Source organism: Panthera leo, chromosome D1 (assembly GCF_018350215.1).
Source record: "Panthera leo isolate Ple1 chromosome D1, P.leo_Ple1_pat1.1, whole genome shotgun sequence".
NCBI classification, from domain to species: Eukaryota; Metazoa; Chordata; class Mammalia; order Carnivora; family Felidae; genus Panthera; species Panthera leo.
This window is the reverse complement of record NC_056688.1, coordinates 14,623,180-14,638,812: the sequence shown is the minus strand read 5'-3', so window position 1 is coordinate 14,638,812 and position 15,633 is coordinate 14,623,180. Positions and strand designations below refer to the sequence as shown.

General features: G+C 51.6%; 2 protein-coding genes across 2 annotated transcripts; both read left to right on the top strand.

Annotated features, from left to right (window-relative positions):
• The first annotated feature begins 1,412 nt into the window (after positions 1–1,412).
• On the top strand, positions 1,413–3,901 carry APOA5 (apolipoprotein A5). The gene is made up of 3 exons (XM_042905512.1): positions 1,413–1,461; positions 1,575–1,686; positions 2,234–3,901. Exons 1-3 carry the CDS (start codon positions 1,413–1,415, stop codon positions 3,183–3,185), a joined length of 1,113 nt encoding a protein of 370 aa, XP_042761446.1. The 3' UTR covers positions 3,186–3,901.
• Positions 3,902–5,224: 1,323 nt separating this feature from the next.
• Positions 5,225–13,869, top strand: ZPR1 (ZPR1 zinc finger). Its single transcript, XM_042907290.1, has 14 exons — positions 5,225–5,438; positions 5,615–5,776; positions 6,161–6,251; positions 6,628–6,698; positions 7,438–7,524; positions 7,668–7,790; positions 8,396–8,443; positions 8,608–8,674; positions 9,091–9,161; positions 9,900–9,989; positions 10,500–10,610; positions 11,254–11,340; positions 12,446–12,511; positions 13,285–13,869. The coding sequence occupies exons 1-14, from the start codon at positions 5,268–5,270 to the stop codon at positions 13,417–13,419; spliced, it is 1,380 nt and encodes a 459-aa protein (XP_042763224.1). The 5' UTR covers positions 5,225–5,267; the 3' UTR covers positions 13,420–13,869.
• The last annotated feature ends 1,764 nt before the right edge of the window (positions 13,870–15,633 follow it).

The window sequence follows — 15,633 nt, the reverse complement described above, 5'->3', positions numbered from 1 at the left end:
GAGTGGGTTGGGATGAGCCACAGCAGAGAATACACTGAGTAGGCAGGACTTTGGCAGAGAGACTTGTCTGAGGCTATGGATGTGATGGAGGTGAGAGGCAAGAGGGGCTGTGATGTGACTGGTAGTAGAAATGGAGGGGGCCGATTCAAGGTACATTTAGGATAAAAAAATCAGGAGTTCAGGAATGTGTGGCTAAGTCTATGGAGTGGGAGTGACTTTGGACAAAGGTCTGGGCTCTCTGGCTTCCCCTCCTCCGAAGCCCTGTGGGTGGAGTATTCCTGTGGGAAGAATCCTCTTGCTCTAATTCTTTGGACCCAGGTGCCTCTAACCATCTCATCTTCCCCCTGTCACATCTGACTTCCCAGCAGTTCCAGGATTATTTCATGGAGGATGGGAGTGTCCTTAACTCTATAAATCTGGCTCTCGCCAGGCTGCCTGAGTAGCCAGTGATGGAGCCAGTGATGGAGCCAGAGCTGCTCAGGTTCTGCCGGAACCCTGGACGTCGTCCCCGTCTAGCTGGGGCACAGGGCCTCGGGCAGTTGAGTAAGAGCAGGGCCCTTAGCAGAGAGGCTCTTCTCTGTTGGTGGGCCAGCTGGCTGGTCAGTGGGATGGTTGAAGGTCACAGGGCTTGGGGGGAACTGGGTGAGGAGTTCGGCCTCACTCCTCACTCTTCTCCTGGAGAGCCCCCCTGATACCAGGGCACTCATTAACCCTCTGGGTGCCAGGGAAGGGCAGGAGGTGAGTGCTGGGAGGCAGCTGAGGTCATCCTTCTTTGAACCTCCACGTGGTATTTACTCAGGGCAACTGTTGCCAGAGGCCCAGGCCCCTGGAGTATAAAGCTGAATGTCTGCTCTCTGTGCCCAGAACCGAGCAGGTGAGCAGAGGCTGGGTGGAGGGATGTGGGTCAGAGTCCCAAGGGAGGGGACTGCAGGGGTCTCAGCAGAGAGCTGGGGGCAGAAAGTAAGGACCAAGGGCATCCTCTCGGAGCACTCTGGCAGGATTGCTTCTTCCCCCGTGGGGTACTCCATAAGGTGTACCATACGGTGGGAGGCAGGAAGGTGGGTGAGCAAGGGGGTGGGTGGTGGCAGAAGTGGCTGAAGGGGCTTCTCCTGGGGGCTTGGGGGGTGGGGGTGGGGCTTTACAAAGCAGTTAGAGCTCCACACTCCATGCTGTGTGGCCCAGGTGATAAAGAAGTCCTCCTCCCCGAACCCCCCTTTCCTCTCCCAGCCATGCTCACCTAGATCAGCCCTCGTCAGCCCCAACAGCCTTGTGCTCCACACACCCCAGGGAAGGGTTAACAGATGGGGCAGGTTGCCCCTGGAGCAGGGTCCCTGGTGCAAATCTGGGAGATGTCCCTTCCTTGGCTTCTTCATCCTAACCAGGCCTCGTTTCATCCTCCTTCTGAGTAGATAATGGCCAGCATGACTGCACTTCTGACCTGGGCTTTGGCTCTGCTCCCAGGTGGGTCTCTGCCCGACTTCGACGCGGAGCGGTGGGTGGAGGCTGGACTGATGGTCCCCCATCCACCCTGGGGAAGGAAACACAGCCCCTAACTACCACATCCCTGTCCACAGCGTTTGCAAGTGCCCAGACACAGAAAGGCTTCTGGGACTGCTTCAGCCAGAGCAGCGGGGACAAAGGCAAGGCCGAGCAGGTCCAGCGGCAGAAGCTGGCATGGGAACCCACGTGAGTGGCTAGTAGGACAAGGGGTGTGGGTGCAGGGAGGAGACAGCTGAGCTGTGGTGTGCCGCCTCTGATTCCTCAACCTCCTTAGTCCTCACTGGCCCAGAGGAACCGAATTGTGCTAGTTTTATCCCCTCCAGACTTCCTGGGTTGTGCAGCCCCCTCTGCCAGCAGCGGCGCCCCCACGTCCGCCTTGCTCTCACTGATGGCTGCTGCCCCTGTCCGCTGAGGGGTGGGACCCGGGAGCTGCAAATAGCCCTCCCCCCCCCCCCCCCCCCCCCCCCCCCCCCCGGCCGTGTTCCCAGAATGAAAGGAATACGCGAGAGTCCGGGTGCCTCTGTGTTTCCGGGCGCAGTTTTGGTCTGGATGTGCACGTGCCGTGTGTGTTCGTACTTCCGTGCGAGGGGTTGTGTGGTTGGCCCGCAGGTAGGACTAGAGCCACCGCCCTGCATCCTCGGTTTCCGCAGCTGATCAGTGAGTGATGTGTCCGCAGTAAAGGCGATGATGGGGCTAGAAGTCTGACGACTTGCGTGTCTATCCCCTTCCCCAGGAGCCTGAAAGACAGCCTTGAGCAAGACCTCAGCAATATAGACAAGTTCCTGGAAAAGCTGGGCCCTCTCAGTGGGCAGGCGAGGGAGCCTCCTGCGCTCCCCCAGGACCCGGCGGACATGCGGCGGCAGCTGCAGGAGGAGCTGGTGGAGGTGAGGGCGCGCCTGGAGCCCTACATGGCAGAGGCGCACGAGCAAGTGGGCTGGAACCTGGAGGGCTTGCGGCGGCAGCTGAAGCCCTACACCGCGGAGCTGTTGGAGCAGGTGGCGCTGCGCGTACAGGAGCTGCAGGAACAGTTGCGCGTGGTCGGAGAGGGCGCCAAGGCCCAGCTGCTGGGCGGCGTGGACGAGGCGCGGGGCCTGCTGCGGGAGCTGCAGAACCTCGTGGCGCACCACACGGGCCGCGTCCAGGCGCTCTTCCACCCCTACGCCCAGCGCCTGGTGAGCGGCATCGGGCGCCACGTGCAGGAGCTGCACCGCAGCGTGGCCCCGCACGCCGTCGCCAGTCCCGCGCGCCTCAGCCGCTGCGTGCAGACGCTCTCGCGCAAACTCACGCTCAAGGCCAAGGCGCTGCACGCGCGCATCCGGCAGAACCTGGACCAGCTGCGGGAAGAGCTCAGCGCCTTTGCCGGCGCCCGCGCTGATGGCGCGGTTGAAGGGACCAGCCGGGACCCCCAGGTGCTGTCCCAGGAGGTGCGTCAGCGACTCCAGGCCTTCCGCCACGACACCTTCCTGCAGATCGCCGCCTTCACCCGTGCCATTGCCCGGGAGACCGAGGAGGTCCAGCTGCAGCTGGCGCCGCCCCCTCCAGGTCACAGTGCCTTCGCCCCAGAGTTTCTCCAAGGGGACAGTGGCAAGGCCCTGAGCAAGCTGCAGGCCCGTCTCGAAGACCTGTGGGAAGACATCAACTACAGCCTTCACGACCATGGTCTCGGCCATCAAGAGGAGCCCTGATTGTCTACGTGTCCAGGCCCACTTCCAGGCTTCTTGTCAGAGCTCAGGATCTGAGCCCCCACCAGGTGTGGCTCAGTCCTTGACAGTGGCCTGTTGGGCAGAGGGTGGAGGGCCCTGCACAGGATAGGCGTGGCCTCCAAAGGGACTGTTGTTCCTGGAATATTCAGCCTCTTGGCGATTCCCCCATCCGGATGCATTATACTCACCAGGCTTTGCAAACCCAGCTTCCCGTGTTCATTTGGGAATCCTCATAAGTTGCTCCATTCCAGGATGGTGGGAGTGGGGAGGGAGAGAGGCATTCTGTGTGCAGGTAATTTTGTGCAAGCCTGTTGCCATGGTGCCGGAAGCCTGTGCCTCTTCTTCCTGGGACTTGACTCCGATCACTTCTGGCCGCCTGGTGGCCGCCGCTACAGTTGGTCTACAGAGAGGAGCTCTTTTCTCGCCAGGGCTGCCATGACAGCTTCTGTTGGGGAATGGAAAGGGAAAAGGGAGAAAAATATGTAAGAGCATATGAAGGTGTGTCTATACCCCTGCTGGCTCTGATGCCGGTGGGTACAGGTGCTGGGGGCTGTGATGAGAGGGAGCAGAGCCTGTATTTCCTTATATAGCTCTACATGGAAACAGCTGACCAAACCCTCCAGACTCTGTGGGCTTCTTTAACCCACAGGGAAGCCTACTCTGTGTCCTCTCCATCTGGGGCCCCTCACTTCTGACTCCCAGGCTGAAGCCTAGACTTCTGATTCAAATGAAATAGAGGTGTATGGTGGATGCATATTTGTCTGGTGTGACTCTTATTTGGGCTGTGTCTGAAAGCAGTGGCCTCGCACCCATCACTCATTCCAGTCCCTCAATGCTCTGTCTCATGGACCCCCTCCCAGTCCAGGTCTGTCAGAGGGTTCTGGCTTTAGCTAGGCCCTGCCTTAGATGACTGCTGTCTGTCATGCCTGGGTGTCGGCCTGGGTTACAGACCCTTCCTCTGCACCTGCATTGTTCGCCAACCTTATCACAGGATAGTGTGCATGAATTGCAGGCTCCCGAGATGGCCTGTCTCCCTTGCTTCTGCTGTTCCAGATTTGAATGGCTTTTTTATGATGGACCCTTTTCTTGGGACTTCCAAATCTTAAGCCCCTGTTCCCCATGTACACACTCACTCAGGGACAACAAATGTCCTCGTAGATCCTTCTGGGAACTTGAAATTAGGGATGGGTGAAGTGGGGGGAAGAGGAAAGGGTAAATACTCCCCGTCTGGCACCTTTGGAAATGTCCTGTCCAACACCTTTTCCTCCCCATGCAGCCTGCCTGGCACAGGGTTCTCAGTACCCCATATGAATTTGGCCTAATCATACCCACAGGCTGGACCTCTTCCCTGACACCCTAGATTTAGCAACAGAACTGGAGGAGAGGTGCCCAGGGAGAGGAGATACCAGAAAGGAAAGTTTACCAAAAAAAGAGTTGTTTTTGTTGTTAATTAGGAAACTAGGAGGGGTGAGTCAGCCGGGGTTTGATGTGTTGGGGATGAGGGGGCGGGAGTAAAAATGAGGGCTGTGTATTTGAGGTTGGAATTTGGGCAGGTGTTTATAAGGACAGAAATCGGGAGTGAGAACAGAAAGGGAGAGAGGGATTGAGGGACTGAGGGAGGGGGATCTATAGCCAAAGCAAATGTCTGGCCCAACAATGGAGTGGAGCCAGAGCCCAGGTTGGACCGCACCTCCTTGTGGGTACGGAGGGACAAGCCAAGCCTCTTGCCATCAAGGCTCTTGTATTTACGGACAATAGTTAGAACCCTGTAGGATGGAGCTATTGCGAAGGAGCCAAACAGTGCCCTGGGTCTGAGAGGACGTCCTGCGGGGAAGCAACGCCTGAACTGAGGTGGAGGCAAAGCCTGAATCCGGCTGGCTTTGGAAGTCTGGACCATAGAATCCCAGCAGTGAGGAAACCTTGCCAGACACTGTTCCCTAGGGTCCCAAATCTGCGGCCTCTTTAAGAAAAGACGGGTTGACAGCTAGCGGAAGTGACGGAAGGGGGTGGGGCCACGAAAAGAGCGGAAGGCGGAAGTGGGGGCGTGAGCTGCGCGTGGTGGCGATGGCGGCTAGCGGGGCTGTCGAGCTTGGGGCCGCGGCGGCTACTGCAGCCCCCTCACCCGCCCCGGCCCAGGCTCCAGCCCCCGAGCACTTGTTCCGGCCCATCAGCGCCGAGGATGAGGAGCAGCAGCCCACTGAGATCGAGTCGCTGTGCATGAACTGTTACCGCAACGTGAGGCGGGGGCGCGGCCCCGGGCGGCGGGAGGTTGAGCTGAAGCGGGGAAGGGCGGTGGGGTCGGCGACCCAGGTAGGCCCAGTTGGAGACCCGGAGGCGAGGCACGCCCGCGGGTCGCTAGACGGGGAACTGGAGCTTCGTTGGTTCTTTCTAGCTGCTTTCTGCTTTCTCAGGGCACGACGCGCCTCCTGCTCACCAAGGTCCCCTTCTTCAGAGAAATAATCGTGAGCTCCTTTTCCTGTGAGCACTGTGGCTGGAACAACACGGAGATCCACTCGGCAGGCAGGATCCAGGATCAGGGAGTGCGCTACGCTTTGACCGTCAGGACTCAGGAGGTGAGAGGAGCCTAGAGCAGGTAGCCTAGTGTCCAAGAGAGGGCTTGGGGACTGGAGTCACAGCTCTGGTCTAGGCGGCGCGGCCGCGAATGAATACCTCTAGGTGCCCAAGCCTGAGTTTCCTCCTTTGTAAAATGATGTTGGTGCTGTCAGATGTTCAGATAAGGCTTGTGAAAGTGCTTTGTCATTTTATTTTGTCAGAGGGAATGAAGTGAGTAGTAGTTGTTATGAATAGTATTCTCAGCATTTGGGCAGCTGGGCTCATGCATGGCCTATTTGGTGGGAGTCGTCCGGACCCCTGCTATGGACAGAGGAAGAAACTGCTGGGTATTTCCCGAGAAGCTGTACTGTTGACCTCTCTGGACTGAAAATTTTTCTGCCCAGGACATGAACAGAGAAGTGGTGAAAACGGACTCTGCCACCACAAGCATCCCGGAGCTGGATTTTGAAATTCCTGCCTTCACTCAGAAGGGAGGTAGGTATAAGGTCAGGGTGGTTGGACTGTTCATTGTTCATGCCTGGCTACAATCTTGCTTTCTTGCAAGAACCCTAGTGCTGGGCCTGGTGGCTAGTGTATGGGTTTGGGTGTGGTATTGCTGTGGTCTTCATTGGTTCAACATAAACTGAAAACTAAGATAAAACAGCTTGAGACAGTAGAGTGTGATAGACTGTAATGTGCATATTACAGAATGTTAGCGTCACTGTTGTTACAAATGAATAGAACCTTGTTCCAGGCCTCCTCATCTTACAGTTGAAATTAAAGCCCAGAGAGTTCAAGTGAATTGCTCAGAGTCATACAGGCATTTGATAGCATAGTCAAGACTCTCTTGTCTTTTTTTCTTATTCACTAGCCCTGACCACCGTTGAAGGGTTGATCAGCCGTGCTATCTCTGGCTTGGAGCAGGATCAGCCCACACGAAGGGTAAGCTGGGGCTTTCTGATTGCAGCAACTCAAGCAATAACGACATATATACATATATACACGTACATACATACGTATGTACGTGTATATATGTATATATGTGTATATGTATATATATATATATGTGTGTGTGTGTATACGTATATTTATGTATCCAAGCAGAGTGTTCAGCTTCCCATGTAGCTGAACTGTCTCTGATTAAATGTTGGAGAACTTTTGGGGGAAGCACATGGTGATGCTGTAGCTGCCGGGATGTTGTCGATTTTGCATCTACTATCTTTTCTACTTCCCTTTTCCCAGTGTAGATTCAGACCTCATCTCAGACAGGTAGGATGATACTACCTCTGAAGAGCCTTTCCTAATCCCCTTGGGTTCATCTCTACTTCCTGAGAGTTCCACCGTACCTTATATTTATTGTAAAGGAAGTAATATAATTGCATATTTAGTCATGTGTCTTCCTAACTGGCTGAGGAGCCCCGTGAGAGGACTCTGGTTTATTTACTGTTGTATTTCTAAACTGGCGTGAGAGCCTGGGCTCTATACATGGTTGAATGAGTGAGAAATTGGATCTTGTTTGGCACAACCAAACTTACATGCTGTATCTTCTTGTGAAGTCTGAGTCTCTCTGTTCCCACTTATACTAAGACAGGTGGTGACTTCCTGATGGAGGTGGTGTGGGATTGACAGGGAGTGGGGTCTGTCAGCAGGGCCAATGCTTTTTACCATCTGTTCATGTCAGGCAAACGAAGAAGCCGTAGCTGAAAGAATTGATGAGTTCATTGTCAGACTGAAAGAGCTAAAGCGAGTGGCCTCTCCTTTCACTCTGGTGAGTACTGAGGAACTCTGGGTTCCCTAGATTTAGGGGACGAGAGACCCTTAAGACTGGGATTGTTCCACTGGTGCCGGAGAGGTCTGATGGTAGGTGGAATAGCATATGTAATTTCTTGTTGTAATGACTCCCTCCATCAGATCATTGATGATCCCTCAGGAAACAGCTTTGTGGAAAACCCACATGCTCCCCAGAAAGATCATGCCCTGGTGATCACACACTATAACCGGACTGTACAACAGGAAGAGATGCTGGGGCTCCAGGTAAGTAGAAGGAAGAAGCCGGCAGAATGCTCTGGCATTATCTTGCTCTCTGGATTGCTTGGAATCAGTGGAATCTTCCTTTGTCATTGCTGCCCTGCGTACCCTATCTCTGCATGTCTGTGTGTCTCTTAGCTCATGTCAAGACTTAGGATAAACTAGGGGTGCTTGGGTGGCTCAGTCGGTTAAGCGTCCGACTTCGGCTCAGGTCATGATCTCCAAATTCATGAGTTCGAGCCCCGCATCAGGCTCTGTGCTGACAGCTCAGAGCCTGGAGCCTGCTTTGGATTCTGTGTCTCCCTCTCTCCCTGCCCTTCCCCACTTGTGTTCTTATCTCTCTCTGTCTCTCAAAAATAAATAAATGCAAAAAAAAAAAATTTTTTTTAAAAAGACTTAGGATAAACTGTACAACAAAGGTTGCTGGTGACTGTGATCCTATCTTAAGCTCTGTTCTTCCGTGGACTGGGGCTTTGCTTCCTGGTTTCTCTGTTAAACGCATATGGCCAGCTGACATACACAGGCCAGAATATTTTCTCTCACTCCGAGGCAGGGTGTTGGGACGCTGGGGTGTATGTGCCAGCGTGTGATTTGTATCTCTGCTACGCTAGGCTGAGGCACCAGAGGAGAAGCCAGAAGAGGAAGATCTCAGAAACGAAGTGAGTGCCATGGGCTGCTGCGGAGGAGGGAGCACGGCTGTGGGCGGAGACTGGTGCTGCTCAGTCCCTCACCACCAACGCAGGCGGTGACTGCGTGCTCGTTCACCTACTGCGTGGTTTTAGCCGGAGCTGGGCTCACCCTCCGTCCCCATGTTGTGTTGCAGGTGCTGCAGTTCAACACAAACTGTCCAGAATGCAATGCTCCAGCTCAGACCAACATGAAACTAGTTCGTATCTTTTGTCAGGCAGTTGGGCTGCTCCTCCTGTGACTCGGGCACGAAGAGCGTATGCAGGCTGGGGAGGAGTCCTCCCTTCAGGGAAAGCATGTGTTTTATTCCAAGCGATGAGGAAGGTGTTGCCTTTGATGAGACTGTGCACCGTGGCTTTTGGGTTCAAAGAGAGCATGAGGCCATGGTTTTTAGGGTCCTGTGTTTGACCTGAGTCCTGTCTTCAATTATCTGTGAACAAGGATTGCCGTGGGTTGCAATGTTGCCTTCTTCTGTAGAACTGTCTGAGTTAGGCTACTGCTTGTGACCTATTTCCTACAGTCCTAGGACTAGCAACTGTGTTGAAGGTTTGGATTTGTTCTTCCCCAGAAGGTGCTCTTGCTATCCTGGAAGCAGACTTCCTTAACTCCCATCTTCCAGAAATCCCCCACTTTAAGGAGGTTATCATCATGGCTACCAATTGTGACAGCTGTGGCCATCGGACCAATGAGGTAACTTACCCCTGTTTAACTTTGATCTGTCCTGAATCTGCTTTGGGATGAAGTGGGAGGAAGCTGGGTCTTTCTCTTGGATTTAAGGCAGGGTGAGGAGTCCTTGAAGGAACTGGGAATTAAGAAAAAAAGTTACAGATACTATAACTCATTTAAGACATTAAAGATTGGTTATATGGAAGAGAGAGGTGTGCTCGCTCTTTTTTTTTTTGAGAGACCCTTTTTTTGACCCACCTCTTAAAGGATTGGAAGTGCAGGGAAACAGATTTTGATTCAATAATAAAAAACTTTCTAGCTCTTTCTGAAAACAGAATTGCCTGCCTTGGAGGGTTGTACATTACCTTTCCCTGAGTGTACCCAAGCATAAGCTGGTTAAATTCTTACTGTTTTTAAAGCTATTTAAATTCTGAACCCAGAATATTATAAGGTGCATCCACATGTTACATGCGGTTGAAAGTCCCTTTCAACCTGAAGAGTCAGTTTTTTTTCAAAGGCAAATTCAGAGTTTGGTGGCAATTTGGGGTAAGTTTTGGCAGGCTCCTGGCCGGCTCTTGGTGGCTTCGGTTTGGGTGACTGCCACCCCTGCTAGTTTACAAGGCTCTGTCCTTGGTAGCTGTTAGTGGGCCTGATTGGAGGTCTAAACCACCCCCCGCCCCCCCACCCTTCTGAGGTCTCCCAGGCCCCAGGGGAGGATCCCATCTTCTCTGCTGCTGTTCCTGACCGCTGTTGTCTGTGCAGGTGAAATCTGGAGGTGCAATAGAACCCTTGGGCACCAGGATCACCTTCCACATCACACATCCTTCAGATTTGACCAGAGACGTGCTCAAGGTAACATCCTGCTTGGAAAAGTGTCTGTCTGCCTCGCATAGCTGTCTCTATCTAGGGGAAATTGTCTTTTTAAAATTACATCCTGGGATCGTGTGGTACCACCTAACTTCCCTGGGTTTCAGGATCCCTGAGTAGAGTTAATCTCAGTTAATCCCTGAGTAGAGTTAATCCATGCTAGGAAGTACAGATTCAGAAGGTGACCCATAAACTCTCTCTGATGACTTGGCAGCTTTATGCCTCCAGTGTCTGTAAGGGCTCTTGTCTCTGGTCTTTAATGACAGGATACTTGGCAACTTGGAGCCATGACTCAGAATGTCGCTTTATTAGCGTGGTTCCATTTCTGTGGTTTACACGGAGAGGCATGAGCCTGGCTTTAACTGGAGAGTCGGAGAGAACGGGGCAGGTTTTTCCCCAGACTGTCACTGGCAGTATTAATTTGGCAGGAGGACTCTGGTTAGCTTTTTCTAAGAGGCTTCTGTTCTCAAGCCTAATTTGACTCTCATCTCCCAGTCTGAGACGTGTAGTGTGGAAATCCCAGAGCTGGAATTTGAACTGGGAATGGCCGTCCTCGGGGGCAAGTTCACCACACTGGAGGGGCTACTGAAAGACATCCGGGAACTGGTGAGTTGCCTGAGTATAGCGCAAGGCCGCTTCAGCAGTGTGGTTGTGAGGAGGGGGCTAGAAGGCTTCACACGCCCTGGTTTTTGGAGCTCTTAACTGGGGGTCTCTTTGCCTTAAAGCTGATTTTGAGAGACTTAAATATTAGTTTGGGTTGTGAAGATAAGTTGACGGGAAATTCTGAATGGAAACTCTCAGGCTTACCTCTGGAACAATGTAGGTATTTTGTAGTTTTGGGTAAGTCACTCATTTCACTGTAAAATGAGGGGAGGAGGGTCCTTCCAGAACCTGAAACTCCCCAACATGTATGGGCATGTGTGTTGATTTAGCCCATATATTTATTCTCTTGAGTCATTTCACTTACCTGATTCTCAGTCGTCAGGCATTTTGTCTTTATAAATTATACTTTGCATTTCTTTTTCAAACTGGAACGAGAGTTTGTGCCGTCAGGACATTTTATAGTTTGTGCTTCATATTGCCAGTTGTCATCTTGGCAGGTTAATCTCTGTATTCTTAGCAGTGGCCGCCTAGGTCAGGATGGTGGTGTGGAAACGTAGGCTTCCCCGACTGGGCCCCGTCCTGCCATTCCCCACGAGCTTAATGGTCAAACCTGGTATTCTAGCAGTTTGGATGCCGATTATTGCAGGTGACCAAGAACCCCTTCACACTGGGTGACAGTTCCAATCCTGACCAGATGGAGAAACTGCAGGAGTTCAGCCAGAAGTTAGACCAGGTGAGTTGATTCTGGCCCTTCGGTGCGTGTGGTCCTGGGGTGCCAGTGGGCAAGAGGCCGCATACCCTGTCCTGCCACCTTCTAAACATCTAACCAACTTGTTGGGGATTCTCCTGGTTTCCGATAGGCCGTGTCCTCTTCTTTCTTGGTTTTCTCCCTTGTTTTGTTGGAGCGCTTTAGTAGCTGTAGTTGGGTTTTTCATGTTTTTCATTTATACTACTTTTCCAAGAGTTGTTTTTTTGTTTTTTTTTTTTCGGGTTTTGGAATACTCTCCCTCCTCCCTTTTCCAAGTAGCATCCTGTTGTTTTAAGGATGTAGTGTTTTTTTTCTCATGAGAATGTTGATGTTGGTTGTATTTTTTTGATGTTTTATTTTCCTTGCATAGTTTCCATTTCCTTTTAAGTTTGTTTTTTTTTTTTTTTTTTTTTTTTTTTTCCATTTAACTTTCTGTCTTTCAAAGGTTGGGGCTTTGCTCGGGTAGCTGATAGTCCTTGTCGACTTAAAAGCAGAGGGCTGAAACACCAGCGTGGAGGTGAATCTCACTCACATCGGGCTCCTTGTAGGGGGAGTTAGCTTAGCCCTTTGTTGAGCTATAAAACCCCAGTGCCAGTGTCATGAGGTTTTCCCTCTTGGGCTTCTCACCCCATCAGTGGGTATTCCATTTCCCGGCCTGAGGAGGACAACTTGGCTGGCAGTGTTCTGAGAGCTGAGTGTGGGAAGAGGGCTGGGTATGTACGTGTGTTTCTAATAACAGCACGTTCTTAACCTCCCGGTCTTGCTTCCTGTCCCTCCATCCTTCAACTAGGCTGGCGCCCCCTGGGCCATCGTGTGAATCCTGCAGTTTTCTGATGGGGTGGAGGGAGAAGGGACCTATGTGGAATGGGAGAGGAGATCCAGGGTGTCACATTGCTTCTTAAGTGACTTTCACACAGCCTTTATTTTAGGTCTTCTCCGCTCCACTTTGAGAGGTACCTCATTTCAGCATTTCTGAAACTTTTGGGGATTCTGCCCAACCCAGTAAATTGGGTTAGTTCTTGTCTGGTAGACCAGCCCCTTCTTACTAGGAGGGATGTAAAGTTTATGTGCTGCATTCTCTTTCGTTTAGATCCTTGAGGGTAACGTGAAGGCCCACTTTATTATGAATGATCCAGCAGGAAACAGCTACTTGCAGGTACGGTCGACCTTCCCTGATAGTTAACAGAGAACTATTTTCTGACCTTCCTTGAATATGTATTATTTCTCCAGAAGCTGGAGACGTGATTCTAAATGAACTGCTTTTTATCAAGGAACCTCTTATATATTAGAATTTGAGACCTCTTAGAATTTGAGACCTAAGGAAGTGGGGGCAGGCAGGAGAGACTGTAAGTGTGTGTCAAGAGGGGGGCGGGGGGGGGGGGGGAAGCTGCTCCTAGGCTCCTTCTTTCTCTAGTTTAGCTCTTGTCCCTAGCAATGGAGTTGTCATTTTGCTGCTAATCTAATGGAATTAGACTTTGCACAAATCTAATTGTGGAGTGAGGAGAAATGGTGCCTTCTCCAGAGGCTGAAATAGGACACCGGAGAGGCTTTAAACTGACTGGAGAGATATTCTGGTGATTTATAATAACTGTAACATTTATTGAGCAGTTTTTGTTGGTCAGGCAGAACTGTTTAAGGTCTCTCTATGGTTAAGACTGTTGCTATACTCTTCATAAGAAGGTGCAGATAGAAAGTTTTTTAGACAGACTGTTACCTAATTCTGCCTAGGGCTGGAGGGTCCCATTCTTGGGACTGTGTTGGGTTCTGTTGCTGCTCGCTAGTTGAGACTAGCTATGGGGAATTGGAGGCCTTTAGAATAAAAACACTCATTAAGTTTTTGGGAAGGCGGGAGTTGGAAGCCACCTGGTGGGGTGAGGGGGCAGATAGCTGGGTGGCACAGGCGCTGATTGTCTGTCCTTGACCTTGCAGAACGTGTATGCACCTGAAGATGATCCTGAGATGAAGGTGGAGCATTATAAGCGCACGTTTGACCAAAACGAGGAGCTAGGGCTCAACGACATGAAGACAGAGGGCTATGAGACAGGCCTGGCCCCACAGCGGTAGTAGTGGATGGTTCCCGAGCCCGCCTCCAGTGCTGCTCAGACCAAGGGGCTGTTTATTAGTATTGGGAAAGGCTGGGGGTGTCCTCCCCACCAGGCCTTGCCCATGTTGGGGGGAGGACACCTGGTCTGAGTCAGAGATGTGGGTGAACAGTTTGTCACAGAAGTGCAAGCCTGTTGGACCGTATTTTGGAGGTTTTGAATTGGCCTGGGAAGAAACCCAGAAATGAACCATGGGGCATGTCATCATCGCTTTTTTTCCTGTCGAGTCTTTACCCTCCCTCCACATAATGCTCTTGCTAGGGTTGGAACTCTGCAGATGGAAGACAGCAATATCTGGAGTTTGGGAGTTGGTTGGGGAATAGAAAATACTGGCTTTCAGCAGGAAAAGAGTCTTCTGAGGGGAGGGAGTCAGCACAGGAGAAGTTCTCATTAAAATGATGGCTTTCCAGCAGGATTGGCCTCTGAATTCACTCTGTCCTTGTTTGATACTATGCTGGTAGAATTCAATTTCCTGAGGAAAATTTTTCCCCAGGGTAGCCAATTTGGGGATTGGAGCTGACATTTCATTCATTCCTTCAGTAGATGTTTGAGTGCTTCCTTTGGGCCAGGCATACCACAGAACTGAACAAAATAAAGCCCTCCAGCCATGGGGCTTAAAGTGGACTTTTGAGGTCAAGTCCATAATTCCTGCATTTGCTTTACCAGATGCAGCTAATAAACTAGAGGGCAGAGCTCACACAGTGCCACTGGGCATAAATTTAATCCTGCTCAACTGCCCTTTGGGGTCGATAGGGTTGGGGTCTGAGCTTGGGACTTGGCAGGCCAAAGTGAGTAGGAAGGGAGTGCTAGAACTGGAGACATGGGCAGGAGATGGGTTGATGGGGTGGAGAGGGTGATACTGGTAATGCTTGTTGGAGCAGGAGGAGGAAGCATTCAGATGCCTGCTGACAGCAGGGCAGAGGCAGGGCTCTGCTCTTCAGTTAGATCCACCGAAGTGGACTAGAAGCCAGCACAGGGCTGTGTCTGGAGGGGGACCCATGGGGCCCTCCAGCTAATGAAGCCCTAGATCAGTCCAGTATCCCCCTCCCACAAGCCCTCAGAGACATAGTCTGCCTTCCTTCCTGGGCCTGAACTGGACCTCTCGGGATAAGCCAGTGGCTAAAAGTTTATGCATGCACCTATTTTAATACATGTAAGTATTTTTGGAACATGTAGCCTGAATTCTGAGTACTTACAAAGTATAACAAGCCTTCTTGACTAATATACTGTCACAGATTGACAAAAACTTACCATGAGATAAGGAAAATACACGAGCTAATATTTTATTTCAAAAACTTTGGATTTACCTCTTGCACCTCACTTTCCTAGCCTCTCTTCCCAAGGGTCATGTTTTGGCTGTGTGAAGTTAGGGCAACTTCCTTAACCTCACCAGGCTTCTGTTTTCTCATTTGTGAAACATACTTGAGAATTAGAATTCAACCTCTCTAGCTTCCCTGGTTTGCTATGCTGAAAGTAGAAACAAGTCCTTTTCATTGGAAAGATTCTAGGCAAGCGACAGTTAGGGGCCACCTATGATACCAAACACGGGGAAGTTCACGGGTTGGAAACCATGTTTTTTCATAGTAATTACACTGGGTTTGGAATTCCTGACTTCCTCTCTTGACTCGTTCTTAGAAGCCTATTAGAGCTAAACCTATTAGAGCTAAACCCCTCCCACCTAAACCTATGCTAATACAAATAACTGGTAATGTGTACTGTGCGCTAGACACTTTTCTAAGCACTTCACGCAGTAATAGTATCTCGTTCCTCCCAACCACGCAGTTAGGTGCCATTCTCCCCATTTTGTTAAATGACTCGCCCAAGGTCCTACAGCTAGGAAGTCAACGGAGCCCCGGCTCCATACTCTGCCCCTCCAGGGCCCCTGTCCTTGACACAGGTGCTTCTGAAGTTGCCTTGGGCAGAGATCTTGTTCGGGTCGTGGTGGTGGCCTCGTGCTGGTGCGCCACCTGTTGAAAGAGCAGATGGATAGACGCACGCAAAACCATCGTTGCGTTGGCGGAGGGACGCCGGACGTGGCTGCGCCCCTCGTCACCCCGCGGACGCGCTCTCGTGTCATCCCAGGCCGTTCTCACAGCTCCTCACCACTTCCGGTCCCGGCCCCGCCTCCTCAAGGCCTCTCCGTGCGGCTCGCGTTCAAGAATTTTGTCCCCAGCGC